The sequence below is a fragment of the Pongo abelii genome, chromosome 4 (genome assembly GCF_028885655.2).
Source record: "Pongo abelii isolate AG06213 chromosome 4, NHGRI_mPonAbe1-v2.0_pri, whole genome shotgun sequence".
Taxonomy (NCBI): Eukaryota; Metazoa; Chordata; class Mammalia; order Primates; family Hominidae; genus Pongo; species Pongo abelii.
Window position 1 is genome coordinate 81,384,867 of NC_071989.2, and position 19,890 is coordinate 81,404,756.

The 19,890-nt window shown below is 38.3% G+C and overlaps 1 protein-coding gene across 8 annotated transcripts in view; it reads left to right on the top strand.

The window, feature by feature from the left end:
• Positions 1 to 19,890, top strand: part of ARHGEF28 (Rho guanine nucleotide exchange factor 28) — a 316,787-nt gene that overhangs the window by 279,971 nt on the left and 16,926 nt on the right. For 5 of the 8 annotated variants that reach the window (XM_063723960.1, XM_054555205.2, XM_063723958.1 and 2 more), the window contains 3 exons: positions 4,759 to 5,244; positions 6,610 to 6,910; positions 18,297 to 18,374. In XM_063723960.1, coding sequence (XP_063580030.1) covers positions 4,759 to 5,244; positions 6,610 to 6,910; positions 18,297 to 18,374 — 865 coding nt within the window. 8 annotated transcript variants of the gene reach the window in all.

Consider the following 19,890-nt stretch of genomic DNA (forward strand, 5'->3'; position numbering starts at 1 on the left):
TGGCTTGACATTTACAATGAAACTCTTAGGTGAGTATAGCATGACTTCACATTTTCTGATGAAAACCTAAATTCACACCTAAACTTCTTTGACTTCTCCATGTGGCCATCAGCCTTTAGAGCAGTTAAGTAATTCATATGTTGCTTTACTCTTTTGTTTGTTCATCCACTCAACATTTATTAATTTATTAATGTTGCGGGGATGAACACACAGTGCCCGTCTCTGTGCTGACTATGATGAGGCTGACTATGCTGAGGCAAATGAGCCACACAGCTTGCTCTCAGATGGCTTACTGCCTTTCAGGGAAGAGCAGACATAAAAAAGAAATCATGTTTGCATTTAGGATTAAATGGTTGGATGATCCCTTAGGCTGGGGTCCCCAAACCCCAGGGTGCAGAGTGGTACCTGTCTGGGCTGCACAGCAGGAGGTGAGCCAGGGCAAGCGAGCAGTACCACCTGAACTCCACCTGCTGTGAGATCAGAGATCAGTGGTGGCATTAGATTCTCATAGGAGTGTGAACCCTATTGTGAACTGCGCATGCAATCTAGGGATCTAGGTTGCACCCTCCTTATGAGAATCTAATGCCTGATGATCTGAGGTGGTACAGTTTCATCCTGAAACCATTCTCACCACATCCCAGCCCATCCATTTAAAAAAAAACAAAACTGTCTTCCACAAAACAGGTCCCTGGTGCCAAAAAGTTTGGAGACCACTACCTTAGACCATGCAAAGAAAGAGGCTCAGTGTGTCCGATGGCTTAATTTACTCATTAAAACGTATCTCGAAAGGATATACATGCAATGTTTGGATTGTTGAAAAATTTGTAGAAAAATTTGAGAATACAAGTAAATGAAAGAAAATGATTTCTGATTCTACAAAGAGAATTAAAATTATCATGTTGGTGTATAAGGCTCCAGATTTTAGAATTGTTTTCTATGCACTCTTCTGTAACACGTAACTTTCTCTGTCATCAACTATTATTCTATAGCATACTTTTTAATGATTATATATTAAATTCAACTCTGTGGGGTTTATTCAGTCCCTGATTGTTTACACTTTTGTAGTATTAACAACACTGTAGAGGACATCCTTGTGTACTCATCTCTTTGAATACATCTGACTATTTCCTTAGGATAAATGAGAAGAATTATTTTGTTTAGGTTTTCAATAGACTTTGCCAAAATAATCAAATCAACCACCATTCTCTCTTTTTCTTCCATTTGAAGATGGATTAGGGTATCTGATTATTTTATTTGTACTTCTTTGATTACTACTGAGACAAAACATTTTTCCCTTACTGGTTTATTATTCATTCATGCTTCATATCTTGTTGAATTTAAAAGAAAATAAAATGAAGCCTAAGTTTTCAGCAGAAAACATAAAGGCATGCTGCATTCGATGTTTTGTTATTTAGACTTTGACTCTATCAAGACTTCTTTCTTTTATGACCTTTTATTCTTGCTCTAGGACCAACATCTGAATTGTTAAAGCCTTGGATTACATTTGAATATATGACAGTGCTAATCTTATTTATTTTTCTATGCATATTTATATATTCCTCCACAAGAGCTTTTATTTTTTATTTATTTATTTTTTTGAGACAGGGTCTGGCTCTGTTACCCAGGCTGCAGTGCAGTGGCACAATCTCAACTCACTGCAATCTCTGTCTCCCGGGCTGAAGCCATTCTCCCACCTCAGCCTCCCAAGGAGCTGAGACTACAGGCGTGTGCCACCAAGCCTGGCTAGTTTTTCTATTTCACCATGTTGCCCAGGCTGCTGTCTAACGCTTGGGCTCAAAGTGATCTACCTGCCTTGGCCTCCCAAAGTTCTGGGATTACAGGCATGAGTCACTGCACCCAGCCCCACAAGAGCTCTTAAACAAGTTTCTTATCTCTTACCAACACCATTAAGTTAAAATTTCATTATATTTTTGAATTAAATTGGAGAGAATCAACACCTTTACTGTAATCACTTACTCGTCTTTATATAAGAACATTGGTCAGTCATCTCTTATTCTATGATTTGCTGGAGAGCTTTGTAATTGTCTTCAAATGGTATGATATATGTGTATATGTATTTTTTTCACTAAGTTTATTCATATGTCTCTTTGCTGCTATTGTGAATAATTTTTTTTTTCATTTTGTGTCCCCAGTGGTTGTTGCTAATATAAATAAAGGTATTGATTTTGGGGTACTTATATTGTAACTGGTCAACTCATTGAACTTTATTTTTCATTTTAATAGTTTTTCCATTGATTTTTTGAAGTATTCCAGGTAGAAAATAAAAATTAGAAAATAATGATATTATGGCTATTTGTCAATAATTACATGAATTTCATTTTCTTGGCTTACTGCTTAGGCTAGGACTTTTGAAAATATGTTAAATAATAGTGGTAATAGCAAGCTCTTTGTCTTGTTCAAGATTTAGTGAGAATGCTTTTAGTGTCTTAGGTTAGATGTACAGTTCTGGAGTTGATGTTCTTAGAAATCAATGTATCATGTAAGACAAATAATCTTTCTTTTAAATGTCAGCTGGGAAGGGATACAGTTTGAGCACCAGCCATTAACTTAGGGGATGAAAACATTGATCATCATGGCTAGTGTTGCCGGATGAAAACACTCACAAGGTTATGTGTCTTCTTTTCAACCCTGAATGCAGCCCTGTGTAGATTCAAGGTTCAGAGAAGCTTGATCACCTGAATGACCTAATTTTTGCAACACATTAGGTTAAACCAACATGGGAAATATCAAAGTCTACGGTGAATTCTTTTAACCTAGCCAAAGCTTCTGAGCTGGTCCAAGGCCATGGGCTTTGAAAGATTTCTGTTCATGGCACAGTCGTCTTTTTTGAAGCTGAATGTCTTATATGTGACTGAAGTTTTTACATAAACAATTTTGAATCAGGTGGAATGAAATTTGATCCGTATATTAGGAAAATAGAGTTAGAAATGAGGCATAGACAGGGCAAAAAGGAAAAGACACAGATATTCTAGCAAAGTAAAGAGAGTGAATTGGGAATTTCCCTAAACTTGAAAAGCAAGTGCTGTTCTCTGTCCTAAATATAAATGTAAACTTTAAGTGTGAAGATTATTCATTTAGCTTTAAATGAATATTTAAATTTAGATGAATATCCAATCAGATTCCAGCTCTATGCAAGGGAAAAGAATGGCCTTATCCCAAATGTTAGATAGACATGAAGAATACCTCACAGAAGCGCTTAATTACTGTAACTGTAACTCTTACTTGAGAGTTATTGTCTGTGGTAGTTTTGATATATAAAGTATTGGATTTTTGTTAGTCTTACCATACTGGTCCCTAAAGATTTATTAGAATTAAGTGGTGATGTACAGTCTACAATTTTCTTTAGCCAGATCAATAGAGTCCTGAGTGGCTTATTGTGTGCTAATTATTTCATATTTAAAGATCATAGTAACTAATACCTATTCTGGATGATAATCATTGTTTTATTTATAACAACTCCCAAAAGCCACTAAATATTCATGTGTCTGAAATTTTAAAGATTAGTTTCCAAACTTAAAAATATGAATTTTCTTTCAAAAGGCCCCAGTGAATACATTTTTGAGTCGTATTCCAAGACAAGTATGAATTTAATATATACCTTAGTTCTTTAACTTTCAAAAGTATAGGAAACTGCTGAGCTGACAACTTATGGTCAAATCCCCATCTTCCCAACATCTGTTATATGGACAGTTTAAAAAATTCTTAGGAAGGAAAAATGTGAATTTATCCCTAGGAGAGTGATGATTTCTCATATGGAGTCAAAACATACACACATACTCAGTATGTGTCCATTTTCAATTTGTCCCTTCTGTACTGCTTTGCACTCTAAATGGGAACTTTTAAAATTAAAAGCTTCCAAGGGCATTCACAGAGATCTTTTTGGTTTTGTGGAATCCTTCCAAATCTTGGTAATTATTTCCTGTGATGTTGCCAAACTTTTCATAGGCAGATACCGTAACTCAAAATGTTTTTTTAATCTGGTGGGTAATGTCCTCTGGGCTTTAGAGTATCTATTTTCCCTTAATCATTTCAGCCTCCTGTTAGCGATCTATTAAACAAATAAATTTCAGCTTGGTTTTTTTTGTGCATGACCTTCCTGCTATAATACAAAGATATAACAGTAATGAGACTAGCTTTAGCCACTTACATATCTCCTAAAAATGGTATTAACTGCTATTCTCAGGCATTATGTTATAAAAGCATTATTTACCAAAAGTCTCCAAATAGTTATTTTTTATTTTTATGTCTTCATAATGCAATGTAGCTCAAGTAGTTTCTGGTTTGGGACTCAAAGAAAGGATACTACTAGGTTTATGTGGATTCTTAAGTTCTCATGAATGATTGACTAGGGAGAGACCTCAGCAAGAGAGTGAGATGTAGGACAGGAATGCACAGCCTTGTGAATTTATGTGCCCAGTTCGTATTCAGAAGACTCGCTTAACTATCACCCAACAACCAGCAGCAAACTACCGTCCCACAGGAAAGGATGATATTGCTTTTGGGCTTTGTTTCTTTTCTCTATAAATTCACAGGTCTTACCCCTAGGACAGATGTAGACAAGCCTCTCTGGAATGCCAAAAATCTTGCCTTTGGAGGTAACTTAGAAAAAGGCCAGAAATATTAAGAGAAATGAATTCGGGCCTGCGTTTTGTGTTTCGAGGTAGTTCCAACAGAAAGGGTAAACAATAACCATGGAAGCTTGTGTTCAGTGATTTTTTCCTCTGTCTGCTCTGACAGGCCGCCTTGACCATTCAGGACAGCCACATTGAGATCCACAGGCTGGTTCTCCAGCAGCAGGAGGGCCTGTCTCTTGGCCACTCTGTCCTCCGAGGCGGCCCCTTGCAGGACCAGAAGTCTCGCGACGTGGACAGGCAGCATGAGGAGCTGGCCAATGTGCACCAGCTCCAGCACCACCTCCAGCAGGAGCAGCGGCGCTGGCTCCGCCGATGTGACCAGCAGCAGCGGGCGCAGGCGGCCAGGGAGAGCTTGCTGCAGAAGCGGGAGCGGGAGTGCCAGTCGCAGGAGGAGCTGCTGCTGCGGAGCCGGGGCGAGCTGGACCTCCAGCTCCAGGAGTACCAGCACAGCCTGGAGCGGCTTAGGGAGGGCCAGCGCCTGGTGGAGAAGGAGCAGGCTAGGATGCGGGCCCAGCAGAGCCTGCTGGGCCACTGGAAGCACGGCCGGCAGAGGAGCCTGCCCGCGGTGCTCCTTCCAGGTGGTCCCGAGGTATGGACCTTCTGGGGTGCTGTGAGGCAGCCTCTCAAAGACAGGGGTGGGCCTGGGGGCTCCTAGGACACTAACCAAACATCTATCATTTTGGTTTTTGTGTAAGACCTCATGAGGATTTTTCAATTTGTAGGTAGCCAAAGCTGGAAGCTTTCAGAGATAACTCATATCCATTTTGACTTAAAATATGGACAGTGCGGGCCAGGCGCGGTGGCTCACGCCTGTAATCCCAGAACTTTGGGAGGCCGAGGCGGGAAGATCACCTGAGGTTGGGAGTTCGAGACCAGCCTGGCCAACATGGTGAAACCCCGTGTCTACTAAAAATAAAAAAATTAGCAGGGCTTGGTGGCAGGCCCCTGTAATCCCAGCTACTCAGGAGGCTGAGGCAGGAAAATCACTTGAACCCATGAGGCGGAGGTTGCAGTGAGCCAAGATCACACCATTGCACTCCAGCCTGGGTGACAAGAGTGAAACACCATCTCAAAAAAAAAAAAAAAAAAAAAGGACAATGTGAGGGCCCAAGTCCTATGGGATCACTGTACTCTGCTTGAGACGCCCTTACCTAAGGAACAAACATAGAATCAAGTTGACCTAGAAAGGCCAGGGTGGGTTTGTCCTGGAGGCACACTCACTGTGAGCGTGCTCTTTTTCCAGTATCTGAAGGACTCTCTTTATATGATCTGTCTTAAGAGTTCTATTAGATGTAGCTTTTAGAAGATCAATTAACTATTAATATATACTATAGGCACTGAATTTAGCAAGTATAATACTATTCTGTTATGCTGAGCTGCTTCTCTCTTTGTACATTTGATATAGTAAATTCAAAATCCATTTCACTAATAAGAGTTATTTATTTGCGTCTTTTCTAACCATGCTTGACAATCCCATTCGTCCCAGGAGTTTATTTTCCTGTGTTATGTGCATGTATGTTTTTTTATTGATAGTGCATAAAGTTGTAGAAGTTGATAAGCTTACAAGATCTCTGTTGCAATCTGTTTTTCCTTTTAAGTTAAATTATGTTTATTGCAAACTCCTCATGTATATATGGATATGTTTTCAACTTTTTTATTTAGCAAAAGTAAAAACTGCTGCTTTCTCTGATTAAAATAGTGGAAACACTTTAATGTCATGGAATGCCACTTTTTTTGTTGCTGTTGTTAAAGATATGCCGTGCATAGCAAATTGAAGTTTTTGGTACTAGGTCATTAAAAAAGGACGGGGGGAGGGGAGAGAGAAAAGAAGTGGTAATCTTGACCTCACTTTTACTGAAATCTTGATTCCTAAGATACTCTCAGGAATAAATACTTTATGAAACTTGTATAAGTTAGAAAAATTATTGTACTTTTCATTTGTTTCTTTACACAGGTAATGGAACTTAATCGATCTGAGAGTTTATGTCATGAAAACTCATTCTTCATCAATGAAGCTTTAGTACAAATGTCATTTAACACTTTCAACAAACTGAATCCATCAGTTATCCATCAGGATGCCACTTACCCTACAACTCAATCTCATTCTGACTTGGTAAGGACTAGTGAACATCAAGTAGACCTCAAGATGGACCCTTCTCAGCCTTCGAATGTCGGTCACAAACCGTGGACAGCCACTGGGTCTGGCCATCAGATACTTCCTTTCCATGAAAGCAGCAAGGATTCTTGTAAAAATGGTAATTAACACTTTAAATGTCATCTGTATAGTTTGAACAAGAAGTTGTCCCTCTGAATGGTTGGCTCTTGTGTAGAGTGAATCAAAGTCCTCCCTAGCATGGGAATAAATTGGTACTGATGAGCTGGAGTTTGTGGCATTCACTTTTCTTTGGGGAAGTCTGGGGACAGCCTTTGCTTGTAAGTTACCTAGACAAGTGGGACCATGGTCATAGGGCTTAGAGAATGCTCACAACATGTAAGAACCAGACAGGATTTTTAGATGTGTGGGTTAAAATAATAATGTCCTCTTAAAAGTAAAGCAACTTGATATTTACTCCCCACTATTGTGGACCCCACTACATCCTGAAACACCTATGTTGACACTCAGAAATGAAAGATACCAACAGGGTTGGTAGTGGGACTTTATCAGGGCAATTTCCTGTAACGTTAGTGAAATCTTCTGTACTGCTATTAAACACCCAAAATGAAACTGTTAACATCATTTGTCATTGTAAAAAAAAAAAAAAAAAAAAAAAAGGTGTCTCTCCGTAAGTACCTCATAATAACACAATTTGCTAATCCCATTAAAGCATTTGCCAAGTATAAATGAAAGGCAGCTCGTGTTACCAGCTCCACATGAATCCGAATGATTTAAATCTATGTCTATTATAAATTGTTTTCTGTGGGATATGAGGTAGGGAATGAGAAGAACTTGAAACCTCTCTACAGAAAAACAGATGGTATGCAATAGAATAAACAAATGGCTGGCCACATGGATGTGAAATAAATCACCCACAGCAAAATGTTTAAGAAACATAAAACAAGCAGTAGTACAGAAGTCTTCAGAACTGGATACAGATTTGTTTCTATGCTTAATATATATTCTTAGTTTGTCAGTTGGAGGATAATTTTTCAGCAACAAAAAGGTTTGAAGGTATTTGGCTTCTCCCAATTCAAGAGTAATAATTCTGATACTGCTTGTAAGTTGATTTATTACTGATCCAAAAGATGTTGATTCTTAATAGTGGCTAATTCTTTACATTACTTAAGTCACTGTGGTAACATTCTTCTTGTCAGCGTATAGGAGAGAATGAAATAGTTTTTTAAAGTATTGTTTCAGATATTCTTTAGATAAAGAAAAAATATGGTGGAATAGTTCAGATTAAATAAAAGATCAAGCAAAATTTAGAAAAATGTAACTTCTTTAATATATTATCTTGCAACTTTACTACAATAGAAAGCACATTGCAGAATGCTTTTTCTAAGCACATGTTGCTTTGCTGTGTTGGTTCATTAATCTGCTATTTACAGTGCTTCATGTGTTTTTGTCAGCATGGTTTTACATACTGGCTTTGGTATAATTCCGAAAATCAGTTTGAGTTAAACCACATTCAGCTTTTGTTTAAAAGAAGCATGTCTCTTTTACTTTTTGTGTATCTCCCATCTTTTTCTATTGACTTGTGCTTCAAAGTAAAAACTTTTTAAACCATTTGGCAGCATACTTGCAGTAGATAGAAAATGTACTAAGGAAATAAACAGTGATTATATACAAAACCAGTCTATCTACATGTAAGGAATTAGAGCCAAAGGAAATGCTGAGAAATGTACTTACGCTTAAGAAATTGTATGTCCAGAGTAGGCCAAGGATGCTCAGGACATTGACAGGAGAGAGGAAAATCAACTTTGGCTTAAATCTCTCAGGAACATCCTGGTTTATATAAGTAGGGATTACATCAGAAATGCTGTGTGTACTGTTCACCACTGGAGTTTTGCAACTAGTCAAAAAACCTTATATATGTTTGTGTACTTCATGATAAGCAATTTCTACAGGAGAGAAAAGAAAGTCAGAGAATAGGCGGTGATAAGAAAGTGGATTGAAAATAGAATATATACACTTAAAAGAGTGGTCAAGGCTAGATAAAATTATTCAAACCCTCCACAGCTTTCACAGATTTTGTCGCTGACAGTAACACAACATCAGCCGCTGGTGATGGCCTTAGCTAGGCTCTGTGGGCGCTTGCCAGACATGATCTTGGGGGACAGTGACTGCGGGGGGCTGGACAGGAAGAAGCAGGCTCCAGGGTGTGCTGGGTGGTGACAGTTGATGTGCCAGAACCAAGGACCAGGCAGTGTTGTTGTCCCCTCTTCCGTGTTTTGCTACTGAATCTGGGTGAGTGGCCATCAGTGACCACTACTGAGGATCGCCATAGTTCACCGTAGTCAGGCTAACATAATTTGCCTATAATGTTGTGGGCTGGTATTTTAGCTAAATGTGTACTTAACCATGATTTCATTCAGGCTTCAGTCACTCTTTCATTGTTAGGCCATAAGGTCAGCTGTTCCAGGTAACGTGTTAAAGAATGGTTTGCCCTTTTGCCTAATCTGGTACTGTGGATAGATGATCAGCTCAGATCAGTGAAAATGTGAATTTCTGGAACAGTAAGGCTGATGGGAAAAATTGTATATAAATACAATTCTCCAATGTGTTTAGATACCACCTAGATAGGAATTTCTGTTGGTTTGTTCAGTACAGCCTCAGGAGACATTTTTGTGCTCTAATTGTGATTGGTTTCTGAATTGCTCTACCCCTACCCCTGCCACCAGTAATTATATGACACATCAAATTTCAGGCACTGTGCTAAGGTTTTACATGGAGAAACTCATTTAATACAACAACCCACTGAGATGGTTCTGTCCTTTGAGAGGGGCAGCTGGGATACAGAAAGGTCAAGTAACTTGCCCAGGTCACACAGCTAGTAAATGGCAGAGCCAGGAATTGAACCTGGGAAGATTGGCTCTAGAGCCCATGCTGTCAATCATTACACTATACATTCTTAATTGCTTTTTTTTTTTTTTGAGAGGAGTCTCTCTTTGTCGCCCAGTCGCCCAGGCTGGAGTGCAGTGGTAATATCTTGGCTCACTGCAACCTCCACCTCCCGAGTTCAGGTGATTCTCCTGCCTCAGCCTCCTGAGTAGCTGGGATTACAGGTGCCCGCCATCATGCCTGGCTGATTTTTGTATTTTCAGTAGAGACGGAGTTTTGCCAGGTTGTCCAGGCTGGTCTCGAACTCCTGACCTCAAGTAATCCACTGGCCTTGACCTCCCAAAGTGTTGGGATTACAGGCTTAAGCCACCACACCTGGCCTAAATTATTAATTTCTAGAAAGCTGTTTTGAGTTGCACTTTTTTTTGGGGGGGGATTGAGAGTCTCACTCTGTCGCCCAGGTTGCAGTTCAGTGGCGTGATTTTGACTCACTGCAAACTCCACCTCCTGGGCTCAAGTGGTTCCTCCCACTTCAGCCTCCTGAGTAGATGGGACTACAGACTTGCACTATGCCCAGCTAATTTTTGGCTTTTTTATAGAGACGGGGTTTCCTCGTATTGCCCAGGCTGGTCTTGAACTCCTAGACTCAAGCAATTGACTCTTTCAGCCTCCCAAAGTGCTGGGATTATAGGCATGAGCCACCGCGCCCAGCCATGAGTTGTACTTTTTAAAGAAGTTGGTTTAGATATAGAACTAATCTAATCCTTTTGTAATGCCTAGTGGGATGTTCATGATTAAGGACCAGGTTTTTGTTTTTATTGGGTTTTTTTTTCTCCCCTCCTTCCCTTTTTAATAGTAACATTTGGAAAATATTTCTAAATGTTTTGGATTGCTGTGGCCAACTCTTGCATGGGGCCTGAATATTTTCAGTATCATAAATACTCTTTAGCTTTACTTTTTTTCCATAAGGGACATTTTCTTAAAAATATTTTGTTTCTCTGATGTTGCCTAATAATAAACCTATGTTATCTGTAAATATTTTTTAAGATAGCACTTTAAAGAACTTTACTTTCCAGTTTTGGATGTTATTTCATGAACAAAATTCTTGGATGTTCAAACATTAAATACAAATTGGTATTTTATTTGTAGTGGAAGAGATGGTTGGTTTAAGAACTTTTTCTGTACTCCTCTGTGGGACACCAGCCAAGACTACAGAATATTTGAATTTCTTTAAACAATAGTCTCTGTGGGACAATTGCTATGTAATCAGCCCTATGAGATGCTCAACAGCATTACTCTGAAAGGCAAAAACAAAAAACAACAATTAAAAACCCAACATTTTATTCTTGTAACTTTTTTTCTCCTAGCTTTAACATTTTGGAACTATATATTGAATGCATCTATATGTTATTTGCCTTTTTCATTAACAGAGGAAACATTTTATGGTATAAAAATCTGAAATCCTAATCTCCCTTTTCAGTTATATTTTTCTGTATGCCTCAATATTTGCAGGTTTCCCAAAAGTTCTCTTCAATTCAGTTAAAGCATTATGATTTCATTATGCATATGCTAAAATTTAAGTCAAGCCAAGTTTTATGTTAATAATATAGATACTGGGAAAAAAGTAACTAGATTAAGTTTGAGTTCTCTTTCCTTTTACTACATATTAGAATTTGGTGCTAAGAAAACTATTTTCAAAATTCAAAGCATTGTATTTAGAATACCTCATCTTGATAATTTTTTTTTTTTAAAGATAGCTGTGTTAAACTTTGACAAGTTTTTTATGTAAGGGAAGAAAATAGAAAATTTCCAAATGAAAACCTATGCCATACTTAGTATTTAAATAACAGTCCTAAGAAGTGAGAGGATGATAATTTCTCATGTTTTAAAATATTTCATAATTTAGAAATTGACACCTTACTTGTGTAATCTATATGGAAAGAAGCTTTGCCCAAAGAACTTTAGGCAATTTTCCTGGAAATTGAAACTGGTATTAGACACCGTAAACTTCTATGATGTGAGGGTATTTGAAGAGGGGGAATGTATTTGTTGACTAGGGCTGCCATAACAAAGTACCACAGGCCAGGGGGCTTAGACAACAGAAATTCATTTCTTCAGTTCTGGAGGCTAGAATTAGAGATCGAGGTGTTGGCAGCATTGGTTTCTTCTGAGGCCTCTCTCCTTGACTTGCAGATGAGATGGCCACCTTCTTCCTGCGTCTTCACCTGGCCTTCTGCCTGTGCCTGTCTCTGCCCCAATCTCTCTTTATATCAGTGATATTGGATTAGGGCCCACCATAATGACCTCAGTTAACTTTATTCTTTAAAGCTGTATCTACAAATACATTCTGAGCTACTGGGGGTTAGGACCTCAACATGTGAATTTTGGGGGGACACAGTTCAGCTCTTAACGTGGGACAAAATGATGATTTTTCTCCCTACCATAGTTTTAGGTATCATGAAAGCCTTAATTTAATATTAAAAAGCCTGAATTTTATATATACCAAAGTTGAACTATAACAACATTGTTAGTTTTTTGACTTGGTAAGGGAAGTGAATTGAACTTTGTAAAGAAAATAGTAATTACGTAATAATAAAATGGTGATGAATATTTATATCTGTATATTGATAGATATTGACATCAGTTATCAAGCCTAGTTCAACACATAGAAATTAAGGCAGGAATATTAAATCCATTTCCTACTTAGTGAAACCAGAGCAGAAAATATTGAGTCTGTAGGTTCATTTCCTACTTATAGTTTTATTTCCAAGCCTAGGCCTTAACTAAGGGGCTTTGGGAATTGTGAGTGCTCTGATTGGGAGGGACATTATGTGCATTTATTTGGGATTGCTTAAATGAAAACAAAGCTGAAGCATTGAACACATTAATTACAACATCAAATTATTATCCAGAGATATATATAGGAGTCTGAAGAAATCAAAATGAGGAAATCATCTGGCAACTCTTTCTTCTAGAATCGTGACTATCACATTAGGTTATGTTTTAAAGGAAACTATAATATTGCTTGCTCTTGGTAATCTATATCATGACAAAAATATAAAGTGCTGGGCTCAAGGGCTTAATTTTCATCTTTCTCATCGACAAGTGGAGATGATTGACTTTAGCCTTTTGCAGATTTTATACTAGGAAAAGGAAAGATGACATTCGCTTGTAGAGCCTGGTGAGCCAGGAGTGCTTACTGCCAACTTCCTGATTGCATATTTCTCTGGGGGCAGGTTGGCTATGTGAGCCAACTGGGCCAGGGCCATCCCGCCTCAGCACACAGAGCCTAAGACACAGCAGGAGACCAAAACCAGCAGGTGGGTGGATTCAGAGGCAGCCAGCCAGCCATGCGGGTGTCTGTTCATCTCCGCCCTGGGTTCCAGTTTAGTTTGGACAAGCTGCTAAAGTGTGGGAGTCCACATGGTATGAATGCTCCAGAGAGCATTAGAGGTTAGGCCTGGCCCTGGCCATCCTGAGCTTTAAAAATAAAAAAAATAATACATGCACACATATACACACACACGTAGTCTATGGGCTACATGTTTGACCTCTCTAGTATGATGTGGCTTTACTCTCAAAGAGACTAAGTCTTGGGTTTGGAGGGGAAATTTATATACCAAACATAACTGAAGGATGAGGCTTGCTGCCATCAGTCACAGTGACTGATGGGGTAATAATCCGGCTTCAGCAAAAGAAAGGAAGCATCACTCTCTCCATGTATCAGAATCTGGGGACTGTCTTCTCCCCATCCAGCTATGCAGATTTTGTTTTTAAGGTTTGCTTAAAATGTGGAATGTTCGGCTGAGTACCATTGATTTATGTTTGCCTAAGAAGAATATGACCATCTGTCTTAGGGGGTGGCACACTTTTCCTTAAAGGGTCCTATAGTAAATATTTTAGTTTTTGCAAGCCATCAGATCTTTGTTACAACTAGTCAACTCTGTCATTGTAGCTTGCAAAGCAGCCATAGACAATATGTAAATAATAAGTTTAGCTGTGTTCCAGTGAACTTTCTAAAAACAGGTGGCTGTAGTTTGCCTACCCCAGAGGCTGGTTTCCAAACTTCCTTTTCCTCCACTTAAGTTGAGGAGTGACAATTACACTCCTCCTTGTTTGGAATGTTCACCTTTGGGTGAATTAATAGTGCAATATTATGTGACATTTCATGCCATTCAAAAGCAGATTTGAATTCATGATCTCATTTGCTCTTTATAATGATTTTGTGAAATGATGGTTACTGTGTCTGTAAAGAGACAACTTTTCTGTTTCACTTGTTGTTCAGTCTCTGAAAACATAAATTCAGAAAGAGATAGCTGAATATACTAGATGGAGTTTAAGGCCTGAGGCTTAAAACTTGGAGAAACCCTTCTCCCCAACTCCAGCTCCCCAAATTCTGTGATGGTATTGAGGAGGGCCACCCTCTGACTGTGCAGCTAATGAGAAGTAAGGTACATGGATAGGAATTTGTTGCTAGAATCATGCTTCCCATAGCTGGCTATGCATCAGAGTTTGCTGTGGCGAACAAAAAAAAAATACAGGTTCCTCTATTCAGAGATTGTGATTTGAATCAGGGCTTGGCTAGAGCCTGCAAACTTGTGTATCTAACATTCTTCTTAGTTGATTCTGAAGCAGCCAGCCTGACGCATGTCCCCGGATTGCTGGCCTGGGATACTGGACTTGATGTAAGAGAACTTTGCTTCAAACCCTGGACTCTGGCTCCTACTGCTGTGTGATCCCTAAGTCTTAGTTTCCCCATCTGTACAAATGGGAAGGGAGTGTTAACATAATTATTTAAAAAAATGCCTGGCATGTCCCGGGGATCCAGTGAGCATCAGCTTCCTTCCTACATTCTGGAAATAATGTATTCCGATTGTGATTCAGGGGTCGCCTGCCAACAAAATGAAAGTGTTTCCTAAACGTTGTTAGAAAGCCAATAGTTTAAAATATAAAATAATTAGCTGTAAATTGGGAAACTTTTTACTCAGATTGGAAATACATTAGAATAAAAAGGGTAACTATCTTTCCATATCAATCTCAGAGGAGGTGTTTGTCAGTGGATCACCAGAATTGTTTTGGGGATGAAGCTCTGATAGCACAGCATTTTGCTTCTTCCTTTTGTTTCTCTGTCTACTGGAACAAGTTACATAAGTCAACTACATTTTTAGAACCAGATATAAACACCCAAATGTCAGATACTCTGACAACACGACTGAACATCACCTCCATTTGGGATGGAAAGCTTCCTTATCTACAGACCATCCAACACTTGTTGGTTACGTTGTGTAAATATACCCCCAGGAAGACTTCTAACTGTACTTTGGTTACCGGAGTGGGCTCTCCTACTAGAAAGAAAATGTCAAAAGCAGCCTACAGGAATATTCTAGTGTAAATTATTTGTCATTTTAAGTCTAAAAATTCTGTTCTAGTTTATCACCTTAATCTCTTTTTGAGTTTGGTTATCCTGAATCAATTTGTACTTGTTAGTTCTGGAGAAACTGATAAAAATCATGGTTCAGCATCGCCAGAAAGCATCTCTTGTTAGCACTTATAATTTGAATTATATGGGGTAATAATTTATGTAATGTCTGTCCCACTAGAGAGGAAGCTTCATGTGGGTAGAGCATTACATATTTCTCTCTTGTTAACTGCCCTATCACCAGCACCAAGCAGTGTTTGATATATGATGAAGATCTGATAAACATTTATGAAATGAATGGAGGAGTCCAGGTCCACACTCATTAGCAGAAATGAAAGCAACCATGAGCTGAAGCCACACAGTTGACTCTTTTACTGAGGCATTGAAAGAAGTTGAGGTATCAGAGAAATGGGATGTGTGATGGTGGTTAACACAGGCAGGATAGATGAGTGTCTCCGGCTAGCTAACTGGATCAAGTGTTTGTTTTAAACTTTTTGTAATATGGTGCATGTTAGATAGCATTCTTAAAATGCTGGGGTAACTGTAAGATTGTTTGCCTTTAATATCTTACTGGATTCCTAGTAGTAGACTTAAAAAATTACAAGCTTTTCCTCTGCCTCATTAGTATTGGAGTAAATTTATCAATGTATGGTACTCTATGTATCAGTTTGGCATAGGTACTTTTTGTTCAGTTCTAGAGATCATCTTTTTTTTTTTATTTTACTTTAAGTTCTGGGATACATGTGCAGAACATGCAGGTTTGTTGCATAGGTATACATGTGCCATGGTAATTTGCTGTACCTATCAACCCGTCATCTAGGTTTTTAAGCCCCTCATGCATTAGGTATTTGCCCTAATGGAGAGCATCTCTTTGTATGAGTTATTTTTCCATCAGAACATTGTATACATATAGCCCCCATATGGCCATGCATAGGAGATGAGAACTTAAAAAGTTAAAATGTGTTTCCCATAAAATGCTTTATGGTACCCTGAGCTTTAGAAATGAATCCAGTGCTGTCATTGTAGGAAGATGACACATTTACCATTTAATTGTTATATCAATAACAATTAGTCAGCTTATCTGTTCACTGGGGTATTTCTTTTTTAACCATAAAGTAGCTTGAATACCATGACATCAAGCATGGGTGGCCAGTTCAACATCAATGAAACACTTTCTTAAACTCTTTTTTCTTCTGCTAAATCCTACTTAACAGTTCAGTGCATCTGCCCAGGCAAAAACAATTAGTATTTATTTAGTTAAATATGCTCCTAGAATGTGAACCAATTTCCCTGGCATGGCCTTCTAGTTATCAGCCTTAAAATGTTGCCTGAAACATCAAATATTTATTATAGCAAACATAAAATGAAGTGTGGTTGAATCTTAAGAAATAGATCCCTTTGCTTTACCCCAGACTGACTGAAACATACTTATGTTCTTAGTGGGTCACTTTTCAGACACAGCTAAGGAGGAAGAGTTGTTCTGCTCAGACCTTTGACCAGGTGATGAATAAGCCTGGGCCTTAGTTTTGATCTGTGGAGATGTTAATTTGCCACGATAAATCACTGTTGAGTTTCCTTGAATAAGGGGCCACAGTATTCATTCTCTTGGATAAGATATTAATTCAGTTTAATTTGAAATATTAATGCTTGGTTTGAAGATTTACCTAAGGAAAAATGTAGGCTTCCAAAGGGTGTAGTTATGCAGGATAGGTTTCTGAGCCTTTTGCTGAACAATTTCATAGTAAGGCTGTTCAAATTTAATTATTTTCACAGTGACTCTTTTCCATACTCTTTTTGTACAAGTTTTATTACACTACGGCTTTTTCTTTCTAAAACATAACATGGTGAATGTTTGTATTAAATACAGAATATTTGGATCATCCACTAGAAATTCAGGAGACTCTGCTTCTCTGATGAATTGAGGCTGTTTTTAAAGAATGGTGCTGTAAGGCTTTGGAAGAACCGTTTACAAGCAGAACATTGGCAGAGTTTTAATTTTATTTAATGACCTGCTTCCTACCAGTGATCTTGGCACCCTGTGCAGTGATTTGCAATCAATTAATCATACAGAATGAATGTTGTAACACTGCAATAAGGGCATTGCACTCTAAGAGTCTCATAAATCCACCAGAAACAAAAAACAGGAATTGCATGCTCAAAGACTTCCTCATGCAAAACCCCAGATGAAAAGGTGATTTTATGTTCTGTTTTCTAAAGTGTCCTCAGAAGCCTGAAGACTTTCTTGTGGATTCCGAGTTTTGAAGTTCCCATTTCTCAAAGACTGTTTGGCCCTTTACTGGGCTGTCATCATAGGATTCTATAAGTTTTTGCCTCATTCAGTTTAGTCACTGATCATTTAAATGGGGAATTCTTGATTCTGAATTACCAAGAGAAGCCCATGGCTTTGTGTTTTCCTCTGAATTTAGGGCAGTCACTTTCAACTGCAAGAGGCCATATTTTGGGGAGCCTTTGTAGAAATGATTCAGAAAGGAGGCATGTTTCCATCCTGGGAATACACTGACATTTGCTAGAGGCAGATGGCAGAAGATAGGATAGTGTGACATCAGAAGTCAAGGAGCCTTCACATACTTGGCTTCGCTGAAAGCTTCTGGAATCTGCGTGTTCAGGATCTTAAGCTTGTGTGCTTGTCATTTCAGATGTGCCCTTGCAGTTAACTGTTTAACTATGATGGATTTTTTTTTTCTAATTTTAGCATAGTAAATATAAAGCTATTAAACATTCTTAAAATTATATAAGCCTAAACCCTTGGATGTGTGTATACTGTGTTGTCTTTATTCATTTTCATATGGTTCTGTTTTTGCAATGTTCTTATAACAAGAACATGGAAGTTTAATATATATTCCATCTGACTAAAACTGAACCCTCTTTAAAGAAACTAAAGGTTTTCAAAGCTGTTTTACTTCCAGTGAGTAGTTTAAACTTCTAGTTCATGATGGATTTATTCCTATCAAAAATTGTACTATTTTTGGTTACTTGTTAATGTATCCAGATTGGCATGTTAGACACAAGTAGAGCACATCCTATATTTTTAGATGCTTGATGCTTCTGTTCAGCATAAGCCCTAAAAAATACCAAGTTTTACAAATGCAAAGTACTTTTCATTGGCATGGAAATTGGAGGGAAAAAACACAATGAATATTTTGGCCAAAATGTGATGGTCTGTTAGTCAGCATCTGGTAATGCGGCCATATTTTGCATTCAGGCTCCAGTATGAGAAAGTGCAGTTGTACATTGACATCTCCCCCGGGACTGTGGACTGGAACCACATCCACTTTGAAAGGTAATACTGCAAGGGGGGTGCTTAGCCTTCTTTTAGGGTACTCCACTCAACTACCTACATAATTTGGTTTTTAAAATGTTTTGGTTTATGCTAAACAAGCAGTCTGAGATAAAGCATGGTAAAAAAAAAAATCAAATACTAAATTTGTCTTTATGAGCTCCCTTTCTCTGATGAGCTGGCTATGAGTCCGTTACCTTCATGAATATGGAGCAAAAAGCCTAAATCTGAACTCTGTCGGCTGGAAGCAAACAAAGTACTGGGAAAAATTACATCAAAGTATGCTACTGGTAGAAGTTATCATTGGTCTTGGCAAGACTACAGAGGGTTTTTTTCAAATGCTGCTGCCAGTAAATTAAAATATTTTTTCTTTGTATTTGTCAGGTAAGAGATATAGATATATAGGTAAGATGAATATATTTGTCAGGTTCAATCTCTTGCCTACTATGAGGGCCAGTCCCTTCACCCCCTCTGCCATAGGATAGACACACAATTGAATTCTTCTTTGTGTAAAACAAGGTGGGCTTAAAGGTAAAACATTGATCTTCTCAAACAAACTTAGAGGACTTCTGGTGGTGACTATTTTCAGTTTCTTTAGAGAGTCTGTTGGCTAACTTTGAGGATGTATGGTTCAGGAAAGTTTCAGGAAATATGTTGCATGAAGGGATAATTAAATGACTGAGTTAACACTAACCCCCCCAAAAAAAACACTAGGGTTGAAACAAACCCTAGTTTCTTCTGGTCAAAAATGATGCTGCTTAGCAATAGACTCTAAAATGCTTTATCCAATTTATCTTATTTATTGAGACATAATTTACATAGAGTGAAATGCTTAGCAATATCATTTTTTACCAGAATGACCAAGAACTGAATCAGACAGACATGTTCCTGTGAGGAGCTACCATTCAAAGATGAAAAAATAATGAATCCAACCCCCATTTCCTGCAGCCAAGTTTCAGTAAAAGTTAACTGAAAACACACTTTTCCAATGTAATGAGCCTTATGTACATTTATTGATACTTCACTATTAAGTGAGGGACTCGAGTGAACAAAAGAATGGATGAACACATCAAGTGCACTTTATACTGAACAATGGAGATGACAGGCTGGCATAGTGATTAAGATGGAAGGCTTGGGAATTATGCCTAGGTTCAGATTCCAGCTCAGTCATTTATTATCTGTGAAATTTTAAGCAGGTGTTTAAACTTACTTGGTGTCTCAGTTTCCTCGTCTCTGCAGTTGGATTTCTGATAGTATCTACTTTGGAGGTGGTATGATGATTACATAAAACAATGTGTGTACAACTCTTAGACCTTTGTGAGCACTTAATAAACACCACTGTTATCACTGTTACTATTATATCTTGTGGTGAGAAAGGAGTACTTGATTAGGAAGTGCATTTGGTGCATTCGAGCCACTGGCCTGCTTCTAAAGTGGTTGCTCTGGTGACCAGAGAGACTTGTTATGCCTCATTTGGGCATCACATGAATCAGCACATCTCAAAAATTATTCCACAATT